Source organism: Chelon labrosus (genome assembly GCF_963514085.1).
Source record: "Chelon labrosus genome assembly, chromosome: 7".
NCBI lineage: Eukaryota > Metazoa > Chordata > Actinopteri > Mugiliformes > Mugilidae > Chelon > Chelon labrosus.
This window is the reverse complement of record NC_140343.1, coordinates 23,248,528-23,268,079: the sequence shown is the minus strand read 5'-3', so window position 1 is coordinate 23,268,079 and position 19,552 is coordinate 23,248,528. Positions and strand designations below refer to the sequence as shown.

Below are 19,552 nucleotides of genomic sequence, written 5' to 3'. Positions count from 1 at the left end.
CCAAGCGGCAGGACAGGAAGTGGGGGATTTCTAATTTTGGTGTTTATTTCTGTATTTTGTATTTATATTTATATATGTGTATTTGGGTCAGAATGGCAGCAAATATTACTTATTGTAAATATTATGGATTATTGACAGAGGGAATATTTTGTCATTGGTAAGACAGCCAATTGATAATATTTTAACTTACCTCTGAATGGGTGAGTCCAATGATTAGAGCCGGAGACACAGTACATAAGGGGGCCATTTACAAGCTGTCTGGGTTGCAGGTCTGATCTCACAGGATATATACCATGCTTGTTTGTTGCTGCTATGTTGCGTTTGGGTTTAAATAAATGTAACGGAAACTGAGAAATCGGAGTCTGCTACTTTTCTCGGCATCATCCAGCCGCTCAAGGGTCAACCATTTCACAATGTTTCTGATTGATGTGATGTTTTGGCCCGCCATTCAGTTGCTCGGAAAAAAACTGGCCCCAGGCCAAACTTACTTGCCGACCCCTGCTGTAGGGCATGGAGTGGATGCTGTTAAATCATCAAGACTGTAACCCGCTGTCTTATGTTTAGTTGTTTTTGGGTTTTTTTTTTTTACTTTTTGTTTGAAAACTGCGATATTTGACTCTCTCAGCCTCTTAAATCAAGACCACTGACTGATGGCCTCATCGTGGCCGGATCAAACTCCTCAGGAACCACTAGGGCAAACATCTGTTGTTGCTGTTGTTGACCCTCACACAACTTTATCTCTCTATGATAGAAGCCAGCAGGCTAATGATGAAACGTTGAGATTGATCAATAAAACAAAGGGAGCTTGGACACATTTTAGACATGCGCACAAGAAAACCCAATATCAGTACCGAGCTTACCCTGCGTACTAAAGATCTTAATGTGAAGCTGGTGCCCTTTTTGTATGGAAAACCTGCCTGGACTCAAATTTTGCCCCACCTCCACAATCTTGCATGCATGATTGGGTGGCTAAATTCATGTGACTCAGAACTAGCTGAAATGTTAATGTGAAAGATCATAGAAGAAGAAATAATAGCCTACAACAGCTAGTTAATAATAATACATTTTATTTGTGGGCACCTTTCAGAGCACTCAAGGTCACCTTACAAAAAAAAAAAAAAAAAAACAGCAATGCATAAAACATCATGAGAAAACAATATACAATGCAATAAAATACAAGCAGATTTAAAAACTATATAGAAATGAGATGAAAGGGAAAGCAGTTTAAATGGAGTAAACTATGAAAAGTTACTTAAAACAAAATAATAATAATTAATGCGCACTGATTACTTTAATTAAAATATGTTGCACCGTCTACTCCATTGTTTTTGATACAAAAGTATGTCTCCTGGCCTGTAAATGCTGAGTTTTAAATAATTTTAAGCATTTAGTTAGATTATCAGTACATTTCTGATTTCTAATAATATAATATAGAAAATTCAAGCAAATTGAACAGAGCACAAAAATAAAAAATCCCCTTGTTTCTCTACTTAAAGGGGCTTTCACTGTAAATATCTTATGCTCCATTTTCCTGTCAGGCCGGTGAACCGGAAGTGCTTCTCACTTATGTGACCTCTTCAGTAGTGCTGACCTAGCTCTACGAAAGCTCGGGCTGGTGGAGTGTGCTCAGCCTTTAAGCAAAAATATATCTCCTCTTTGCGGTCGGATAAACGGGACACGACCAAAAACATGAGCACCATGTTCGCAGACACTATTCTGATCGTGTTCATCTCTGTTTGTACAGCGCTGTTAGCCGAAGGTGAGTGAAATCCATCTGACAGACCGACAGGCATTTTACTATCGCCCCAAAAACCCATTTGTACATTGATTTTTTACAAAGCTCTGGGTCACATAGTAGGGAAACGTAAACAACGTCGTTAATATCAATTAACCGCTTGTCGTGGAGTTGTCGTTTATTTAATATTGAGCTATTGAGATTAGCTTAGCCGATTAAGCTAACGACTGGCCGTTGTGTGTTCCGGTTAGATTTTCACAGTAAAAGTCTTGCAGGAAACTTGATGAAATGTAATGTAATGTACTGGACTTATAAATCGCTCCAATTTGAATCGCTTTGCATTAAGTAGAATAGAAATGGACCATTCAGACACAAAATGTAAACAAACAAACAGTGTGTACTTGGCATATTGTTCATAATTGGCCTCTAGCAAGTATTTGTGAGTCTCATTATTGTCATGGTCACAGCTGGACATTTACAACTAGGTGAGGTTTAATAACTGTACTAATAGTAGCATTATTTTTTACAAACTGATTTTCTCCTCAGGGATTACTTGGGTTTTAGTGTATCGCACTGAGAAGTACAAGAGGTTAAAGGCAGAAGTGGAAAAACAAAGCAAAAAACGTAAGTGGCTCATGACTTACAGTCATACTACTGTAATTATTGCACAATTATTGTACAGATTGTGTGAGACATTCACTATTGCTTTTCCAATGTTAGTTGAAAAGAAAAAGGAAACCATCACCGAATCTGCTGGACGTCAACAGAAGAAGAAGATCGGTAAGAATACAGAAAATAAACCGGTGGCCTCTGTCGTAACAATACGACCTTACAGTACTGTTTTTATGAATTGCCCTCTTTGTGGTAAGTGATCAACGGCGTGTCTGTTTGTTTTACAGAGAGGCAAGAAGAGAAACTGAAGAACAACAACAGAGACCTGTCTATGGTGAGAGACGGTTTGTTTTCAGAGAATATGCAGTGATTTAGCTTAATGACTGGGATTGTGGTTGGCCTGTCATCAGATCTGCCACATGGAGAGTGGTGATTATGTCAAATTCTAGTCAGATTTACTTTCTTAATCTTAAACTTGTTTGTTTGTAGGTGCGCATGAAGTCCATGTTCGCTATTGGCTTCTGCTTCACAGCTTTGATGGGCATGTTCAACTCAATGTAAGTTCTTCCACAGTAAAACACGTTTTACATTTTGTTAAATTATTGTCATCTTTCCAAGAGAACATACAAAAGAAACTTGAAAAAACGATTAAAATTAGTGTAAGTCTGTGTTCATGAGAGCAGGAATTTTGTCCTGTCTCTAGTAACTTCTCTGATCTATTACCCTTTAGAAGCTCTCATCATTTTCTAATATCTCCTTCATGTTTAGCTTTGATGGAAGGGTAGTGGCCAAACTGCCATTCGTACCGCTGTCTTACATCCAGGGATTGTCGCACCGCAACCTGCTGGGCGAGGATTACACTGACTGCTCCTTCATTTTCCTCTATATCCTCTGCACCATGTCCATCAGACAGGTAACTCGAGACTCACTGTGGGGGTTGATGTATTTTTACCATATGTCAATGCACAATTATGGATTGGAGGAACATTTTGAAGCATTACAGGTTGCAGGAAACTGAACTTACAAAGCTTGTATGCAAACTTTAATCTTAATTTTCAGCTGTGTAGGTCAAAAAGCAGCAGTCATAAGAGAAAAGTGGTGAAACAATTCCTTAAGGGAAATTCAGCCATTTCCCTAAACTTGCAGCATGTTAAAAGTGACATGCTAAAAGTTAGCATGTTAAAATTTTACAGCATGCTCACTGTTACTTATTATAAAGGGGGAACAAACCCCTCAGTTATCTCAGGGAAGTCAAAGAACAGTTGAGTTCATTTAGGTAAAAGTGTGCAGAGTCATCTGGTACCAGATTCAGGCCAAGTATTGTTTGCCCTCCTTGGCTTCCCTTTGATTATCCAGCGTGGCTTTCTTTTCTGTTGCGTAATGAGTATTGAAAGCCTCTCAGGACTTTGGCCACAGATTTCTGCTGTGTTGAAAATTTTTAGATCAAACGCTAAAGCTTGTATCACAGAAAGTTAAAACCGTTATTGATTCCACCACAGAAAAAAAAAGATTGTCAATCCCATAATCGGGGACTGACACAAATATCACAATATCACATTTATCTGAAGAAACTAAGACTGTCTCACCTTACTGTAGCATTCAGCATAAATCTCATGAATTCCTGTTGTCAAATGTGTGTAGTGTAAGTGTAAAACAGCTTCCCCCTTTTTAGCCTTTTTCATTTCCCAAGTTTTTGGATATGCGTGGCAACAAAACTGAGACATTACAGGCTTTTGTTAGGACAAAATATTTATTGTTGGTTTTAGGCTTTTTATGAAATTTACTGACGATAAGAAAAACACAGAAGCCTCTTTCATATTTTATCCAACAGAATAATGCCCCTGCCCTAATGTTTGGGTTGAATGTGACTTGACTCTTTCAGTATAAATCATCTGCCGTGTGTTTGTCCTCCAGAATATTCAGAAGATGCTCGGCCTTGCGCCCTCCAGAGCTGCAACGAAACAGGCTGGAGGCTTCCTGGGACCCCCTCCCCAAGCAGCTAAGTTTTCCTAATGAGCAGGACTCTTCATAAACTCCTTCAGCCTACGGACGTGGCGCCCCCATCAGCGTGCAGACAGATGTGCTCCTGCTGAAGCACTCGTCTTACCTATTGCAGCTACTTTCTGTGCATCTGTTGTTTATTTAAGGTTGTGTCAGTAAGAAATTAGAAGAAGAGAAGCTGTTTGTAATTCTGTTGATTGCCCAAGGTTACAAATGTCTCCCGCGTATTCAGTACAAGGAATGGAGTGTTTTGAGATTTTTAATTATTAATTGGTCACACTAACATCTGTTTCATTTTCAGTATTAATGTGTCCTTGTATCTTACATAATAATAAAGTTTTATTATTACATTTTAGCAGTGCTTTTCTTTTTTACACTTTAAATTCATTATTTGAGATACTTGTTCAATTCTTTCTCCTAATTTAGAAAGCAGTTTGTTGTAATGATACTTCTTGATATAAAGTCAGATGATGTGTTCTTTCCTACACTTTTGCAACTATTCTGGGTAAGGGCTTTCCTTAGGGACCCCTCTGACCTCTCTGATGGCTGAATTCAACCTTCCGGCAAACCAGATCTCCCCTCCCTGATCTTCTCAAAGCCCCCTTAAAGCAGGATGCTCCCACCACCATGCTTCCCTGTGGAGAACACTTAAGCCAAATGAAGACTAGTGTTCCCTGGACGAAATGCTTTTAGTTCCGGCCAAAATGTTAATTTTTTGTCTTGTCAGACTAGAGGAGCCTTTTCCGTTGGCATATTACAACCTTTGAAATGTTGTTTAAGTCTAGCTGCTCTACCATAAAGGACAGAGATTCAAATTTCAGTCAGGTTCTCCCATTTCTGCAGTATAGCTCTGTTTAAAGTGACCACATAGCTCCTGTTCACCACCCGACCAATGTGCACCTTGCACTATTTCACAAAAACTGAGTTCACTGTGTCTGCAGAGGCTTCAGTACATCCAAAACTCTGCAGCTAGGATCCTGATGAGAGTGCGGAAACATGAGCACATTACCCCCATTCTCCACTCACTCCACTGGCTTCCCGTCTCCACCAGGATTGAGTACAAAGTTTCCCTCCTCACTCACCAATGCATCCATGGACACGCACCCCCCTATCTCAAAGAAATCATCAATCCACAAAACACAACACGCTCCCTCCGCTCCACTCAATCAAACCTCCTCCACATACCCAGAACCAGACGGAGGACCATGGGAGATAGGGCCTTCTGTGCTGCTGCCCCACGTCTGTGGAATGCCCTCCCTGACACCTTGAGGGCACCACAATCCACTGACTGTTTTAAAAAAGGTCTTAAGACATTTCTTTTTAGCAAAGCTTTTGGTCCCCTTTAGATGTTTTTTCTTTTTTAAAACCTTTTCTTCTTCTTTTTAACCTGTAGCACTTTGAGATATTTGATGTAAAGTGCTTTATAAATAAAATTTATTATTATTATTATTACTAGAAACACTCAAAGCTTCCGAAATGGTTTTATTGCTTTATGCGGCCTGATCTTTGCCTCGCTGCCGTTTTATTGCAGAGTTTCTCACAGAATTCCTTGAATTTAATAGCTTAATGTTTATCCAGACCTAGACTGTGAACTGGGGGACCTTTACATACACATGCATTTGCCTTTCTAATCTGTCACACTCATTCAGTTTTCCATGGATCAATTAAAGTCAAGTTCTAAGCACATCAAAAACTTTATTAAAGCAAACGGGGTGCATATGACCACAGTTTGGAGTGCCACAGTTCCAAATGCTTCTGTAAGTTAGTTATTTTTTTCTTTTCGACAAATTGGCAAAGAATTATAAAAAAACAGTTTTCTCTTTGTCATTATGGGGGGGGGGGGGGGTCAAAATCCCGTTGTATCAGTTAAATACTACAAACACAACACAATTGAAGAGGTCTGAATACTTTCTGGAGAAAAGGTTAAGTGTCCCAGTAAGCCATGGAAGTGTCACTGAGCAGCTAAGAGAAATTCAGTTGTCGTTGGGCTCATCATTTATAGTCTCTTTGTCCTGAGTCGGACAGGCTTAGCTGTGGCATGTCATGATTTGATCTCTGCCTCGGACGATTATTCACCAGAACAGAAACGAGACGCACCCAGAGACCTTAAATGCATCACGGAGGGGGCGTTTCCTGGCTGTCAGTACAGGGGCGTGAAACGCTCTTAAGAGATTTAGCCGCCGTTTCGCATCCTGTCTGTTTGTACAAGCAGGAACGGTAAGGTCGTTCGTTTTAACCACTGACTGTATTTAACCTCTCTGTGCTTTTGTACCGTGGGTCGCGTAAAAATGGCGTCATGCGCAGGCTTTTCCTGGCGCTAATTTAGCCAAGTAGCTCTACTTTCCAATTTAGCTGAAGCTCAGAGCACGTTGTGCAATTCCTGGGTCATCCTGTTATTCTGTTTTCATTGCACAGTTAAAATTGTTGCAAAGTGACTTTAAGCACTAAAAGCTTTCCTGTGTTCTTGCAGCCGCTCTCTGTCTGAAAATGGCCCAATCTACTCTCGACATGATGCCCGGAGCCTCGACGGGGACCGTGGTAGTCACAGACCCTCTGAACTTCTGGGGTGGCAAACGGCTGAAACCCAGGCAGGAGAAAGGAGCAGAGCCCGTGTTTGAACCTGCGACTGGTGAGTCTTGTTCATTTCAACTCTGCTTCAGTTTGTAACGATGAACTTAATGGAGGAAATATACTGGTACCGTATAACGGTTCGCACTAAGACAACTCTTTGAGGCTAACGAGAAGAGCCGACTCCTCAAAAAATCTCTGCTGGCAGGGTGGGACTTCATTTTGATGGGCACATCATGTAGCCAATCACATGCGAGGTCAAACTAGCGTCATATCATTATATGAAAGATAAGCAGACGATCCAAAGACAGACCTCAAGTGTGGTGGTACAGGCTAGATACACACAGTACGAAAGAGAGACTGGAGAGCCAGATTTATAAGCAGGGAAAGTGGAAAAAATGAGCGAAAACTGGACATCCAAGCTGTGGCATCTGGTATTTCTGAATGCCAGCCTGCATCAAAGACTTTTATCTAAAGTGTCATAATGTAGACTTTGGCCTTAGTTTGATTAAAATATTAACTGTGTATTTTTTTTGTAACGAAACAAAATCCATAAAAATAAGTATTGTATGATAGCAGTGAATGAAAAAAATTGTTACCAACACACAAAGCATTCATAGTTGCTCAATTAGAATAAAATGTCTAATTGGGAGCCAAGCAAAAAGAGCCGAATCTTTGAAAAGAGCCGGACCTCCCTTAATACTAACTCATCAGTGCCTCTGGGTCACCAAGAGGACAAGCTGTTGTGCAACTGAAACCCACCCCTTTTTCTTCTCTTTAGTAGGGTGGGGAAACTTTGGAATTTAATACTGAGTGAATGGAATAGAATTATCTTAAATACTTGATGTGATTAAGTTATATTTAACCTAAATGTTGTCATTCTCAGCTGCGCTGTCTGCAACCTGTTGCTCTTCTCCTTTGTGCAGGCCGGGTCTTATGTCAGATGGTGCCCTGTGGTGCTGAGGAGGTGGAGGAGGCCATTCAGAGCGCTCACTCTGCCTACCTGAAATGGAGAGCGATGTCAGGGACGGAGAGGGGTCGGGTGATGCTGGAGGCCGCCCGCATTATCAGGGTGAGACAGTCGGGCTGTTGTGTCACAACCATCTGGAGGCCTGGAAACCTACCAAGTTGCTTTCAGTGTTACGCAACATAAGTTGGAGCTGAGCTTAGCATTCATGCAGTGAGACACTAGTTATTCATTAAAAGCATAAACTCATACCGCCCTTTCACTGCTGGCCTACATTTCCACTAAATGAACCATTTGTGTGCCGGTCTCCTTTGAGCTGTGTCATTGCATTATCTTGAAGCTAAATTACTGCAAAGTAGCAATTGAAATAGTTCGTTTTTGCTTTGTTCCCATAAAAAATAGGAACGAAGGGAGAAGATTGCAAAGCTGGAAGTGATCAACAATGGCAAAACCCTCACTGAAGCACTGGTGGATATTGATGTTTCCTGGCAGTGTATTGAGTACTATGCTGGCCTGGCTGGTACACTTTCAGGTGGGTGCACCAACAGTTTGGTGTTTTCCAAAAGTTCCAAATCTTAGCTTGGTTTTATTTTAACGTTGTATTTTTGTTGTCATCCACTGCAGGCCAGCACATCCAGCTTCCTGGTGGAACATTTGCTTACACCAGGAGGGAGCCTCTTGGTGTGTGTGTGGGGATTGGTGCATTTAACTACCCCTTCCAGATTGCAGTATGCAAGTCTGCCCCTGCTCTGGCATGTGGTGAGTTTTATAGTAGTGTGTATTACACCGTCGATTTGGCTGATTTCACATGTTGCTTCATTGCACCTGCTCCTGAATATCATCAGTCTGACTGCCAGTTGGCCTGTAATCAGGTTTGAGATACACTGCCTATAAAAAGTATGGACCTTCTTGGATGTGTCCCCCTTATTATTTCTTTTAAAAATGGAACCATGCTTGATATAATTTGGCTTTTATGACTAGAATCAACATTAAAATTCTCTTTTATGTCAAAGTGAGAAAGTGGTGCATGGCCGTGTTCACAAACTGAGTGACACTTCAAGAAGGAGACTAATGAGGAAGGTCACTAAAACACCAATGACTACACAGAAGGAATTAAAAGCTTAAGCAGCTGAGATGGGACATAATTTCTTCTAGAGTTTCCCCAAAGGCATGGGGGCATGCTTTGTGAGGTGTAAAGATAGAGTGTTAAAGGGTAAATCCTGGAGGATGATCTGACTCACTCTGCAAGAGAACTACAGCTTGGGACAACATTTATTTTCCAACAAGACAATGAACCAAAGCATACAGTCCAAAAGAGACCTCAGTCCAATAGAGAATTTGTGGCTGGACTTTCAAAGAACAAGGGGGTATAATAGCAGTGTCCAGATTTGCAAGCCTGATTGAGATTCACCCACACAGACTCAGTGTGATGTTACAGTGTGGTTGTTTTGTCAGGTAATGCCATGGTATTCAAGCCCTCTCCAATGACTCCTGTGACTGCTGTCCTCCTGGCTGAGATCTACAAAGAGGCAGGAGCACCTGATGGGGTCTTCTGTGTGGTCCAAGGCGGAGCAGAAACTGGCTCCTTGCTCTGCCAACACCCCATGGTTGCCAAAGTCTCCTTCACTGGCAGCGTTCCAACAGGCAAAAAGGTCCAGAAACCAGTACAGACCTATGGTTTTGTTTAAGTCAACAGAAGAGGCTTGTCATATTAACCTAGACCATCCTCCTGTCTTTACTCTCAGGTCATGGAAATGTCATCAAAGGGGGTGAAGCAGGTGACTCTGGAGCTTGGAGGAAAATCTCCACTCATTATCTTCAAAGACTGTGAGCTGGAGAACGCAGTGAAGGGAGCACTCATGGGAAACTTCCTGACACAGGGGCAGGTGAGACTCCCGGGTTCTATAATTATAGTTGGGTTTGACTATCTTGACCTGATCCAATTCAAACTCGATTTTGTTTCAGCTTTTATAGTTTAAAATGTGTGTCTGTAATTTGTAGGTTTGCTGTAATGCCACCAGAGTGTTTGTGCAAAGGGAGATCATGCCACAGTTCCTACAGGAGGTTGTCAAAAGGACCAAGGCCATCCCTGTCGGTGACCCCCTGCTTGATGGCACACGAATGGGTGCACTGATCAGCAAACCACAACTGGAGAAAGCGCTGGGCTATGTCAATCAGGCCAAGAAAGAGGTGTGTTGACAATCTTAGGTGGCCTGCTTAGAAGAATTGATTTTATCCAGTAGGGGTGAGCAGTTTAAGAATGAATCAGTATTAATAGCTCCTCATCCCCAGTAGCAAATCAGTTATATCACAGTGTATAGTTCAATTGTTTTTACTTTAGTTGGCACAATGTCTAATCCATTTTATACCCTTTGTTTATTCAGGGGGCCAAAGTGCTTTGTGGTGGAGAGCCTTTTGTCCCCAGTGATCCCAAATTGAAGGGAGGGTACTATATGTCACCCTGTGTACTTGGTAGTTCAGAAACACTCTGTATCCATATATATTACACTACCTGCGTGTTTTCTGTACCAGTATTCACCATATGTAACCCCACTCCTTTCTCTCAAAACAGATGACTGCAGAGACGACATGACTTGTGTAAAGGAGGAGATTTTTGGCCCCGTCATGTCCGTCCTGCCTTTCGACACAGAGGAGGAAGTGATCCGTAGGGCCAACGACACCACATATGGATTGGCCTCTGGAGTTTTTACCAGGTTTGCTGTATAAACATTTAGCAATGTGGAGCAACCGCTGATATGCTGAGCTAATGGTTTGCTCTTGAAGATAAAGAATTTGTTCTGACCTGTTGGCTGCAGTTCAGAGTTTCAACAATGCAGCTGATAAACTTGTCAGAGTTTAATTTATTGCACAGTTGTAGCATTAGCTGTACGATGAAGTCGCATGTAGACTTTTCTTTTTTGTGTTCTACCTTTCTATAAATTTGAAACCTGTTTCTTTCTTCTGTCCGTAGGGACATTTCTCGGGCCCATCGTGTTGTCGCACAGCTGGAGGCAGGGACCTGCTATATCAATAATTACAACATCAGTTCTATTGAAGTGCCATTTGGTGGATACAAGAATTCAGGTAGGGTGTGGTGAGGTTGTAGAGGTGAAAATGAATGCTTTTGTCACTGTGCGTGTCTGTGTGTATATATACAGAGTGTGTATGTGGATATGTGTATGTACACACACACACACACACACACATATATATATATATATATATATATATATATATATATATTATATAGAGCAATAAATGACTATTCTATTTGCTGAATTTACTTTTTTTTCTCTAATGTTCTTCACAGGCTTTGGCAGAGAGAACGGCCAGGTGACAATCGAGTACTACTCCCAGCTGAAGACCGTGGTGGTAGAAATGGGCGACGTGGACAGCCTCTTTTAAACGCTCCAGGTTTACAGTATTGTGCCAGGACTCCAAATGAAACTCCATTCACGGGTGTTCAATGCATTAGACATTGAATGTAGACCACCTACACTCTTCTCTACTCATTTACTTTGATAACATTCCCCAAGTATTCGTGCCAAACCTGAAGAACACATGACCTTATTTTAGTATTAATCAAGTAAATAAAACATAAATTGAGTGCGTAATGAAGAAGCACCAACAGCCTTCATTAGAAATCCTATGCAGTGTTTACTGTGTGCCTCACTGTAATGCTACTTGACTACAGTATTTTTCCTCAAAATAAAATGTTTTGGAGACTAAAGTTTTTTCTTGTTGTTTATTGCATCTGAATCAAAAGTAATGACAAGAACACATTAATACAATTTACTTTGGTAATAACTGATAAATAGATTAATGTTGGGAATGCACAATATTGATTTTTTGACCTTGTGCCTGCGAAGCAATTTTAGGTGTAAAGTTGTCTTGCTCAATGGTACACTGGTTTGGGTAAGGGGTGTATAATCATATAATCAATATGTGTCCTGAAAATAGTATTAACATGTGAATCTTCCTCATATACCTGATCTTAAAATTCATTTCAGAGTGGGTGCACATACGACGTGAGTAAAACATGTTCAACAATAATAATTCATTATATTTTCTGAATCATCAGCCCTGTTGTCGCACTGAAACAGCCTGCTGTCATGTTGCACAACTCAACTTCTGTTAATTACTAACGGTTACAAAGCTTTGGTATGTATTTCATTATTGATTGGCACAACATCTGATCCTTATGTAACATCATTGTATTCTAGCTTCCACTTGCTTATCTATTCCATTTTAGTTGTAGTAACAATTCTAGGTTTTCACCAGGAAACTCCCTGACCTCTCTTTTGGCTGCATTCAAGCCTTTGTCAGACCACTGACCCTGCCCCTGCCACTGAGGGATGATCAAGAGGACTGAAATTTGTAGGTCTGCTTTAATGCAACCAGAGTGTTTGTGCAAAGGGAGATCATGCCACAGTTCCTACAGGAGATTGTCAAAAGGACAAAGGCCATCCCTGTCGGTGGCAGACAGTGTGTTGTCTCCAGTGACCCCAAAATGAAAGGAGGGATATGTCACCCTGTGTACTTGGTAGGTCATAAACACTCAGCCATACCCATCTATCTGCATGTTCTCTGTACCAGTATCCACCATAGGTTATCCCCACTTCTTTCTCTCAAAACTGATAACTGCAGAGACGATATGACTTGTGACATTTTTGGCCCCGTCATGTCTGTCCTGCATTTCGACACAGAGGAAGCAATGATCCTCAGAGCTAACGACACCACATTTGGATTGGTGTCAGGAGTTTTTATCAGGTCAGCTGAGGCAACACACAGAGCATTCATTATTTAGCAATGTGGAGCAACCCCAGATACAGAGCGGATGGTTTGCTCTATTAAGATAAAGCGTTTGCTGAGTTCTGTTGGCTGTAGTTCAAGGTTTCCATAACCAGTGCCAATAAACATCTCCAAATTGAAATGATTGCGCAATTGTAGCTTCAGTTGTACGGTTAAGTTGCATACAGATGGTTAGTATTCTGAAGAAGTTTTTTAATTCTGAAATACTGCATGTCCTCTCCTTGCAGGGAAATTTCTCAGGCCCCTCGTGTCGCTGCGAACCTGGAGGCAGGGGCCTGCTATATCAATAACTACAACACCACTCCTTGTAGATGTGCTATTTGGAGAATACAAGATGTCAGACTGAATGAGCAGTGTTGTCAGTGTAGATGCAGAGTAGATAGCAAGTGAGCTATATTGTATTTGCTGAATGAGAGGAAAACCCCACAGTTGTGTCATGATCTCCGCAGACATTGGTAGAGAGAGTGGCCTGGTGAGTGCCACTCCCAGCGGTAGACTGTGTTGGTGGAAATGGTCAACGTGAACAGCCTCTTCTAAACTCTATCATCATACTTGATGATAGAGTTTCATTTATCAGTAGACTGTATAAATATTCTATTCATGTTTATTTTTCATTGATTTAATATATTTATACAATCTATGGTTTGAACAACAGGAGAGTGAGCAGTCAGAATCCTGCCTGACTGAATTGTTACCTTATTTCTCCAAACAAAATGTGTACCTGCTCTGCTAAAGCATCATAATGAGACTGTCAGATCTAGGTAGTTTGTCATTTTTCCCTGTATTTTGTTAGCCTTAATGAGATTATAAGATCTAAAGACATAAAGTGCGGTCGTTGCATTCGCCAAACCCATAATGTTTTCAAATGCTTTTACTTTGACAGCGATGAGCCGGAAGTGGTTCTGTGTTGTTTGAGTTTCATCCTCGTCGAGTTAGCCTGTAGTTCAACAATGCAGGTAATAATTTACAATATATGGAAAACGACAGAGCGATGCTTTGTTAATTGCACCGTTAATTGGTACATTTATTACTGTTTTATGCTACTTTTGTTTGCCTCTGTTTTTTGTTTATTTGCTGAACTCACAACGGCTAACGTTAGCTTTTTAAATTATGTGTCGCTTAGCAGTTTAGCTAGGACGTCTAGGCAACGGAGCTGTGGTTAATGTAAATCTCGCTCACAATGCTGTGTTTTGATGGTTCACTGTGGCAGTGGGTATTAAACATGTTTTAGGTTTATCAGAAAACCTTTTTTTTTTTTTTTTCTTTCAGCAACGAGAAGAGAAGCAGTTGGAAGCGTCGGTGGAGTCGCTAACCTCCCGTGTTGCTCACGTCAAAAACGCTCTCCACAGTTTTATTTATAAATTAGAAAACGAATACGAGCGTTTAACGTGGTAAGTTAAACTTTGTTTTAGTGGGTAATCGTTTGGTTCCTCTTCTTGGTGATCTTTGAGGAAATGGAGCATGGAAGCAAATAGATCATGCACCAATCAGGCATAACATAATGACCACTGACAGGAGAAGTGAATAACATTGAGCATCTTGTGACAATATAATGTTCTGCTGGGAAACTTCTGGACCTGGCATTCATGTGGATGTTACTTAGACCAGACCAGGCACCCCGACCCCATAGCATTGACACTCCTTGATGGCAGCAGCCATCCCCAGCAGGATGCAGCCTGACACAGACACACACACAAAAACAGTTTAGGAACAACTAAAAAAAAACATGAAGAACAGCACAAGGTGTTGACCTGGCCTCCAAATTCACTCTGGCCAGATTCTGAAATAAAGACTGAACACTAAAGAAGTGATATCTGAACAGCAGAGTGTTGAATCTGAAATCTAATAGGTCAAGGGTGACCTTTCTTAAAAAATATGAGATACAATAAGCTCTTTTATCAAAATGTAAATATTAAAACTAAAACATGTTCCTGGATGGGTGTTTTGTTCCCTCTAAGATGCTTCCATGTGTGTCATTTAGGCCGTCTGTTTTAGACAACTTCGCACTTCTGTCTGGCCAGCTGAATACTATCAATAAACTGCTGAAGAACGAGAAGACGCCGTCCTTTCGCAACCAGGTCATAATCCCGCTGCTTCTGTCTCCAGACAGGGATGAGGATTTAGCAGTGAGTATCGAAGCCTCCGACTGATGTGTCAGATTCCTTTTTTTTTTTTTTTTTTTTTTTTTTTTTTTTTTAAATCATCTCTTGAACCTGTGTCCATTTACCACCTCTCAGAAACTTACAGAGCAGCGCGTCCCAGTGTTCAGCCACGAGATCGTACCAGACTATTTGCGGACGAAGCCTGATCCGGAGGTGGAGGAGCAGGAGAAACAGCTGAGTACAGAGGCAGCGCGTATTGGCCCAGAGGTCGCACAGGTTAGTTTTTGGGTTGAGTGCATCAGTGCTGCCTTTTTTTCTATAAAAAAGCATTCTGCCGTGATTGTGAGTTTTTTTTTTTTTTTTTTTTGCATTGTTCAAGGCCACTCTCACATTTTTATTAACAGAAACAGATCCAGACGTTGAATAAGCTGTGTTCTAATCTGCTGGAGAAGCTCAACAACCCTCGTGAAGACAGAGAGGCAGAAAGTGCAGGTATGTCACACTTTTGCTGCACTGATATTTTTCATAAATTCATATGACAATAAAAATGTTGACTCTATATATATTTGTTTTTTTTTTTGTCCAGCGGCGCGACAGAACAAACCATCTTTCAACCCAGCTGACACCAACGCATTAGTTGGAGCTGTTGCATTTGGAAAGGGACTTTCCAAATGTAGGCCCTCAGGTCCTTTGGCTCCTGGACACCCAGGGCAGGGTCAGATGATGAGCGGAGGTCCAACCTTGCAGCAGGTCACCATTGGTGGTGGTTCAAACCAGCAAGCAGGTATGGGAGGACCTGTCGCTCAACAGCAGCAAGGACAGCCAGGTAGGCGACCTGGAGACCTGGGTTAGTATTTCACTCAGAGCACTGCACTACACAGTACTGGAACAAAGTAAACCACATCAGATGTATCTTTAGCGAGGTGTGAGAGAGAGCTTTGAGGGATAAGGACATACACCAATCAGCCACAGCATTAAAACATCCTGGCTAACATTGTGTAGGTCTCCCCTGTGCCTCCAAAAGTTCTGACTCACCAGAGAATGGACATGGGCACCAGGACGTTGTTAGTGGGGGCCTATGGGTTGAGGGGAGGGGCCTCTGTGGATCATCCCACAGATACTTGATCAGTTTGGGATCTAGTCAATTTGGAGGCCAGGTCAACACCTTGGTCTATTCTGGTCTAAGACTATGGGATAAACGTGCCTGGTCAGCATCAAAGTTTGGGTGGCTGGTGGGTGTCTTAAGTATCATTCATAAGAATGCTGGGACCAAAGGTTTCCTCCTCAAAACAATGCATTATAACAACATGATCAATGATATTCACTTCACCTGTCAGTAGTTTTGATATTGTGGCTCATCTGTGTGTGTGTGTGTGTGTGTATAATGAAGGCAATAACAATTTTTAATGTGTCGGTGTGAAATGTAGTTGCTAGGAAGGAGAGCAAGGCTTAAGGTGTTTTAATAATGAGTTATTGGAGAGCACATATAAATAATGGAGTTACAGAATATTAAATATTACGCTACCTGCACTGATCATTAATCACCCTGGGAAGTTCAGTACGCTTCACCTACAAACTGAATTTAATTCTTGTAACCAGTAGGAGACTTGAAACAACACTTTTCTTATGATATTTATGGATATCGATATGACAAGCTGATTTCCACAGTCTAGACCTATTGTCATGTGCTGTGAAATAACACGCATACATTTGTCTAAGCAAAATTCTTCAGAGGTAGATTGTTTCTTTTGTAACAGCTATGCACTCTCTTCAGTCGTTCAGCCAGCTTCATGAGGTAGTCACCTGGTGCTTTTGCAACGGTCTGGAAGGATTTCCCACTTACAAGCACTTGTCGAAGTGGAGAGTCGTTTTCATCACAGAGTTTGATGGTTTTTCGACTTGAAACTCGTGAAACTCCTTTTCAAATTTTCCAGATTGACTGTTCTTTGTGTCTTAAAGTAATGATGGACTGCAGGTGGCGACCTTGTGAAGTTGGTTAAAATGTTGCCAAAAGCGTGCAAAGTTGCCGTTAAGGCAAACAGTGGCTGCTTTGAGGAGTCGAATCATTACATTTCTGGTGAAAGGTTCTTGACCTCAGCTCTCACGAGTTTCTTAAATTAGATGAGTGTTTACGTTTCAATCATTGCAGTTGTTGGGAGTTCATACCTGTCAGCTCAGTCACATTCTTTATGTTAAGCAATTGAAAATTCAAAATTGTCAGGGTTAGGGTTAGGGAAGCGTCCCACACAAAGGGCAATAAAAAAAAAAAAAAACAAACATAGCCCAAAGCTCAGTAATGGACAAATTTAACTTTCTAATTTCAAACCAGTGTATTGACACTTTGAAGAGGCTTTGGGTACAGATAGATATGATTTTCTTTCATGAATAAAAAGTATCAGTATCAGCTGGTATACAGTCAATACTGCTATTCGGTTGTAAATTAAAATAACACCACTATAAACAATAAAGATGGTAGTAATTTGTCAAGTAATAGGTGATGGAGCGACTTTGACTTATGTTTGCTGCTGACACACACTCTGTTACATCAGATATCTGTTTATAATAATGTTAAATGTTTATGAAGTTGATCACTTTCCTTTTTTTTCCCCAGGTAAAATGCCAAGCAGCATCAAGACTAACATCAAATCTGCATCTGGCTCAATGCATCCGTACAACCGATGAGTTCCTTCCTTCTCTTTCCATCCTCTGTTTTCAGAGACATTTCAGAGACTCTTCTACCCATGCGCCAACATTAACAGCACAACCATGCCAACTCTGTATGGTGTTATTATCATGTGTGTGTAAGAAACTCTGCGTTGAACAACGTGCTCTGATGAACATGAAATTAATCTTGTACATAACTCAACTTTCATTTTTATTACCACACCTGAGCGTCACTGTTAAAGCCACTAGATGGCAGTATGCTGTCATTTATGAGCAGCTTTATATTTTTGAACTGTACTCATGACATTTCTTTAATAAAATGTGTTCAAAGATCCTTCCTGTTTGTGTATTGAATACAGTGTTTAAATTAATTACTCTTAAGTATCAACACTGAAGGTTTTCTTTGTGTGAATGAAAAAGTATTTATTCTTGACATGGCCGAGGCAGTCCCCATGAAATGACCATCCCAACATGTTTCATGCGCGCTATGATCTGCTTCTGCTCCCCTTTGTCCATTTTGCTGCTGTACCAAAGGTGAGAATAATGAGGGTGGACGTTGCTCCGTGTGGCCTGATAATGTCAAAGTGTTTAAGGGAGGAAATGAGGAAGAATCCGTGCTGACGTGTGAGGGGGGCCCTCTCTCTGTGCCGGCCCTCTGTCCACTCCAATCCCTGTCCCGCTGCACAGCACAGTGACCGTGCTGCTGTCACAGCATGCAGGCCCATGGCTGACCTACATACACCCTCTGTCCCCAAACAGGCAGACGTCTCGCTGTGTCAGCCGCCGTGGTCAGACGCACTGCTGAGACAGCTCAAAGCTGCACAAGGTCACACTTGTGTTCACAGATGATGAGGGCTAAATTATCAACAAAGACCCAATGAGCTACATCCTGCAAACCTCACAAAGCAGAATAGTTCAAGTGAGGTTCCAAACTACCCCCTGAAGTTGGGGTATAATGCAGCATTTGCATGGTTTCGACAAATAGTGTCGTATAGGACAGATTAGAGGTGACTAGTTTCTCTGTGTTTTTTCTTTTCTTTACTACTATGCAGACAGGTTAAGGTAATTTTTTTTTAAGGTCTCAAGTTGAAATGCAAATTAGATATCGGTGGACAACATAAATATACACCCATTGTATTTATTATTATTATTGTTCTCTTACCCATAAAAGTATGATCCTTTGTGAATGTTACCCTAAATTTATTTATTTTTTAAATTATTTTTTTTTTGTACTGGAGGAGTCCACTGATTCAATATCCAGGATTGAAGATATTTAAATAATTCAAATAAATGAATGTACAGCTCCTAAAATCAAGTTAAGGAGGCACTATCCTACTGTGCATTGCACACGTATTGTAGGTATTATTTGCTGAGAGGAGGAGAAAAAATACAATTTATGATTTGGAGTTGCAAAAACAATAAAGGTAAGACAAATCAGAGTTGGAATAGAACATTTTGTAATGTAATTAATAAAGCATGTTGATTTGTTATTTTTTTAAATGCACCAGAAAATCTATTAAGAAAAAAAAATTACATCAATTACAATTGAATGAACATGTGAAAAATTCAAATGGCTGCGTGCAGTTCTCTCTCTCACACATTACACCTACTTTTGTTCTGTTTATGTTCTGATCACTTGTAATAAAAAATATAAAAAATAATGTCCAGGGTAGACGAGGGGTGTTGATTTAAACTGAACTCCAGGCTGAACTCAGAACTGAACTCAGATCCTAGCTGTAGCTGAATGGCCTCGCTTGGTGAAGTAGCACTAATTGTTCCATGGTTTCATGTAGCTGTAAATGAACAGCTATTCTGTGCTGTTAAGTAGACTGTCCTGTTGTAATTTAATTTTTATTATTACGCAAAAGTGGAATACAATATTTTTGATTTTGCAGTGTTTATTTTACACGCCGGGTAATGAGCCTTCAAAGTACAGTCTATGTTTTTCTCAGCTTCAGTGCACCTGAAGTCACAGAGACCATGAGGGGTCAGCAGTGTTTCACTGTTGCAGCATACATGGTAAATGGTAGGTAGTAGACCTGCCATAGTGTGTGAACATGTGTGTACATTCTATCAAATTCCCCATGCGAC

The 19,552-nt window shown here is 40.9% G+C and overlaps 3 protein-coding genes across 4 annotated transcripts; all 3 read left to right on the top strand.

Moving 5' to 3' along the window:
• Positions 1-1,578: 1,578 nt before the first annotated feature.
• On the top strand, positions 1,579-4,703 carry tmco1 (transmembrane and coiled-coil domains 1). The gene is made up of 7 exons (XM_084547656.1): positions 1,579-1,759; positions 2,282-2,359; positions 2,456-2,515; positions 2,635-2,681; positions 2,837-2,904; positions 3,116-3,260; positions 4,262-4,703. The coding sequence occupies exons 1-7, from the start codon at positions 1,690-1,692 to the stop codon at positions 4,358-4,360; spliced, it is 567 nt and encodes a 188-aa protein (XP_084403782.1). The 5' UTR covers positions 1,579-1,689; the 3' UTR covers positions 4,361-4,703.
• Positions 4,704-6,493: 1,790 nt separating this feature from the next.
• aldh9a1a.1 (aldehyde dehydrogenase 9 family, member A1a, tandem duplicate 1) lies at positions 6,494-11,613 on the top strand. The gene is made up of 12 exons (XM_084548825.1): positions 6,494-6,565; positions 6,819-6,977; positions 7,843-7,988; positions 8,286-8,415; positions 8,508-8,642; positions 9,339-9,535; positions 9,629-9,769; positions 9,885-10,073; positions 10,268-10,355; positions 10,456-10,597; positions 10,855-10,967; positions 11,194-11,613. The coding sequence occupies exons 2-12, from the start codon at positions 6,836-6,838 to the stop codon at positions 11,286-11,288; spliced, it is 1,518 nt and encodes a 505-aa protein (XP_084404951.1). The 5' UTR covers positions 6,494-6,565; positions 6,819-6,835; the 3' UTR covers positions 11,289-11,613.
• A 1,974-nt stretch (positions 11,614-13,587) lies between these two features.
• On the top strand, positions 13,588-17,798 carry med8 (mediator complex subunit 8). Of its 2 annotated transcripts, none has more exons than XM_084549172.1 (7): positions 13,588-13,651; positions 13,965-14,086; positions 14,677-14,821; positions 14,933-15,073; positions 15,202-15,289; positions 15,384-15,623; positions 17,409-17,798. In XM_084549172.1, exons 1-7 carry the CDS (start codon positions 13,646-13,648, stop codon positions 17,477-17,479), a joined length of 813 nt encoding a protein of 270 aa, XP_084405298.1. In that variant the 5' UTR covers positions 13,588-13,645; the 3' UTR covers positions 17,480-17,798. The 2 variants fall into 2 exon arrangements, with proteins under 2 accessions (XP_084405298.1, XP_084405297.1); XM_084549171.1 differs by having other exon boundaries at positions 15,384-15,644.
• The last annotated feature ends 1,754 nt before the right edge of the window (positions 17,799-19,552 follow it).

What these genes read in the sequence shown, in the direction of transcription:
- med8 (XM_084549171.1), top strand. An exon ending in GAATACGAGCGTTTAACGTG is followed by an intron (nt 14,087 to 14,676) that starts GTAAGTTAAACT and finishes TGTGTCATTTAG; the next exon opens with GCCGTCTGTTTTAGACAACT. An exon ending in CAGAGAGGCAGAAAGTGCAG is followed by an intron (nt 15,290 to 15,383) that starts GTATGTCACACT and finishes TTTTTTGTCCAG; the next exon opens with CGGCGCGACAGAACAAACCA.
- tmco1 (XM_084547656.1), top strand. Translation starts at nt 1,690, where the DNA reads ATGAGCACCATGTTCGCAGACACTATTCTGATCGTGTTCATCTCTGTT. An exon ending in ATGGGCATGTTCAACTCAAT is followed by an intron (nt 2,905 to 3,115) that starts GTAAGTTCTTCC and finishes CTTCATGTTTAG; the next exon opens with CTTTGATGGAAGGGTAGTGG. An exon ending in GCACCATGTCCATCAGACAG is followed by an intron (nt 3,261 to 4,261) that starts GTAACTCGAGAC and finishes TTTGTCCTCCAG; the next exon opens with AATATTCAGAAGATGCTCGG.
- aldh9a1a.1 (XM_084548825.1), top strand. Translation starts at nt 6,836, where the DNA reads ATGGCCCAATCTACTCTCGACATGATGCCCGGAGCCTCGACGGGGACC. An exon ending in AGGCCGCCCGCATTATCAGG is followed by an intron (nt 7,989 to 8,285) that starts GTGAGACAGTCG and finishes CATAAAAAATAG; the next exon opens with GAACGAAGGGAGAAGATTGC. An exon ending in GCGTTCCAACAGGCAAAAAG is followed by an intron (nt 9,536 to 9,628) that starts GTCCAGAAACCA and finishes CTTTACTCTCAG; the next exon opens with GTCATGGAAATGTCATCAAA.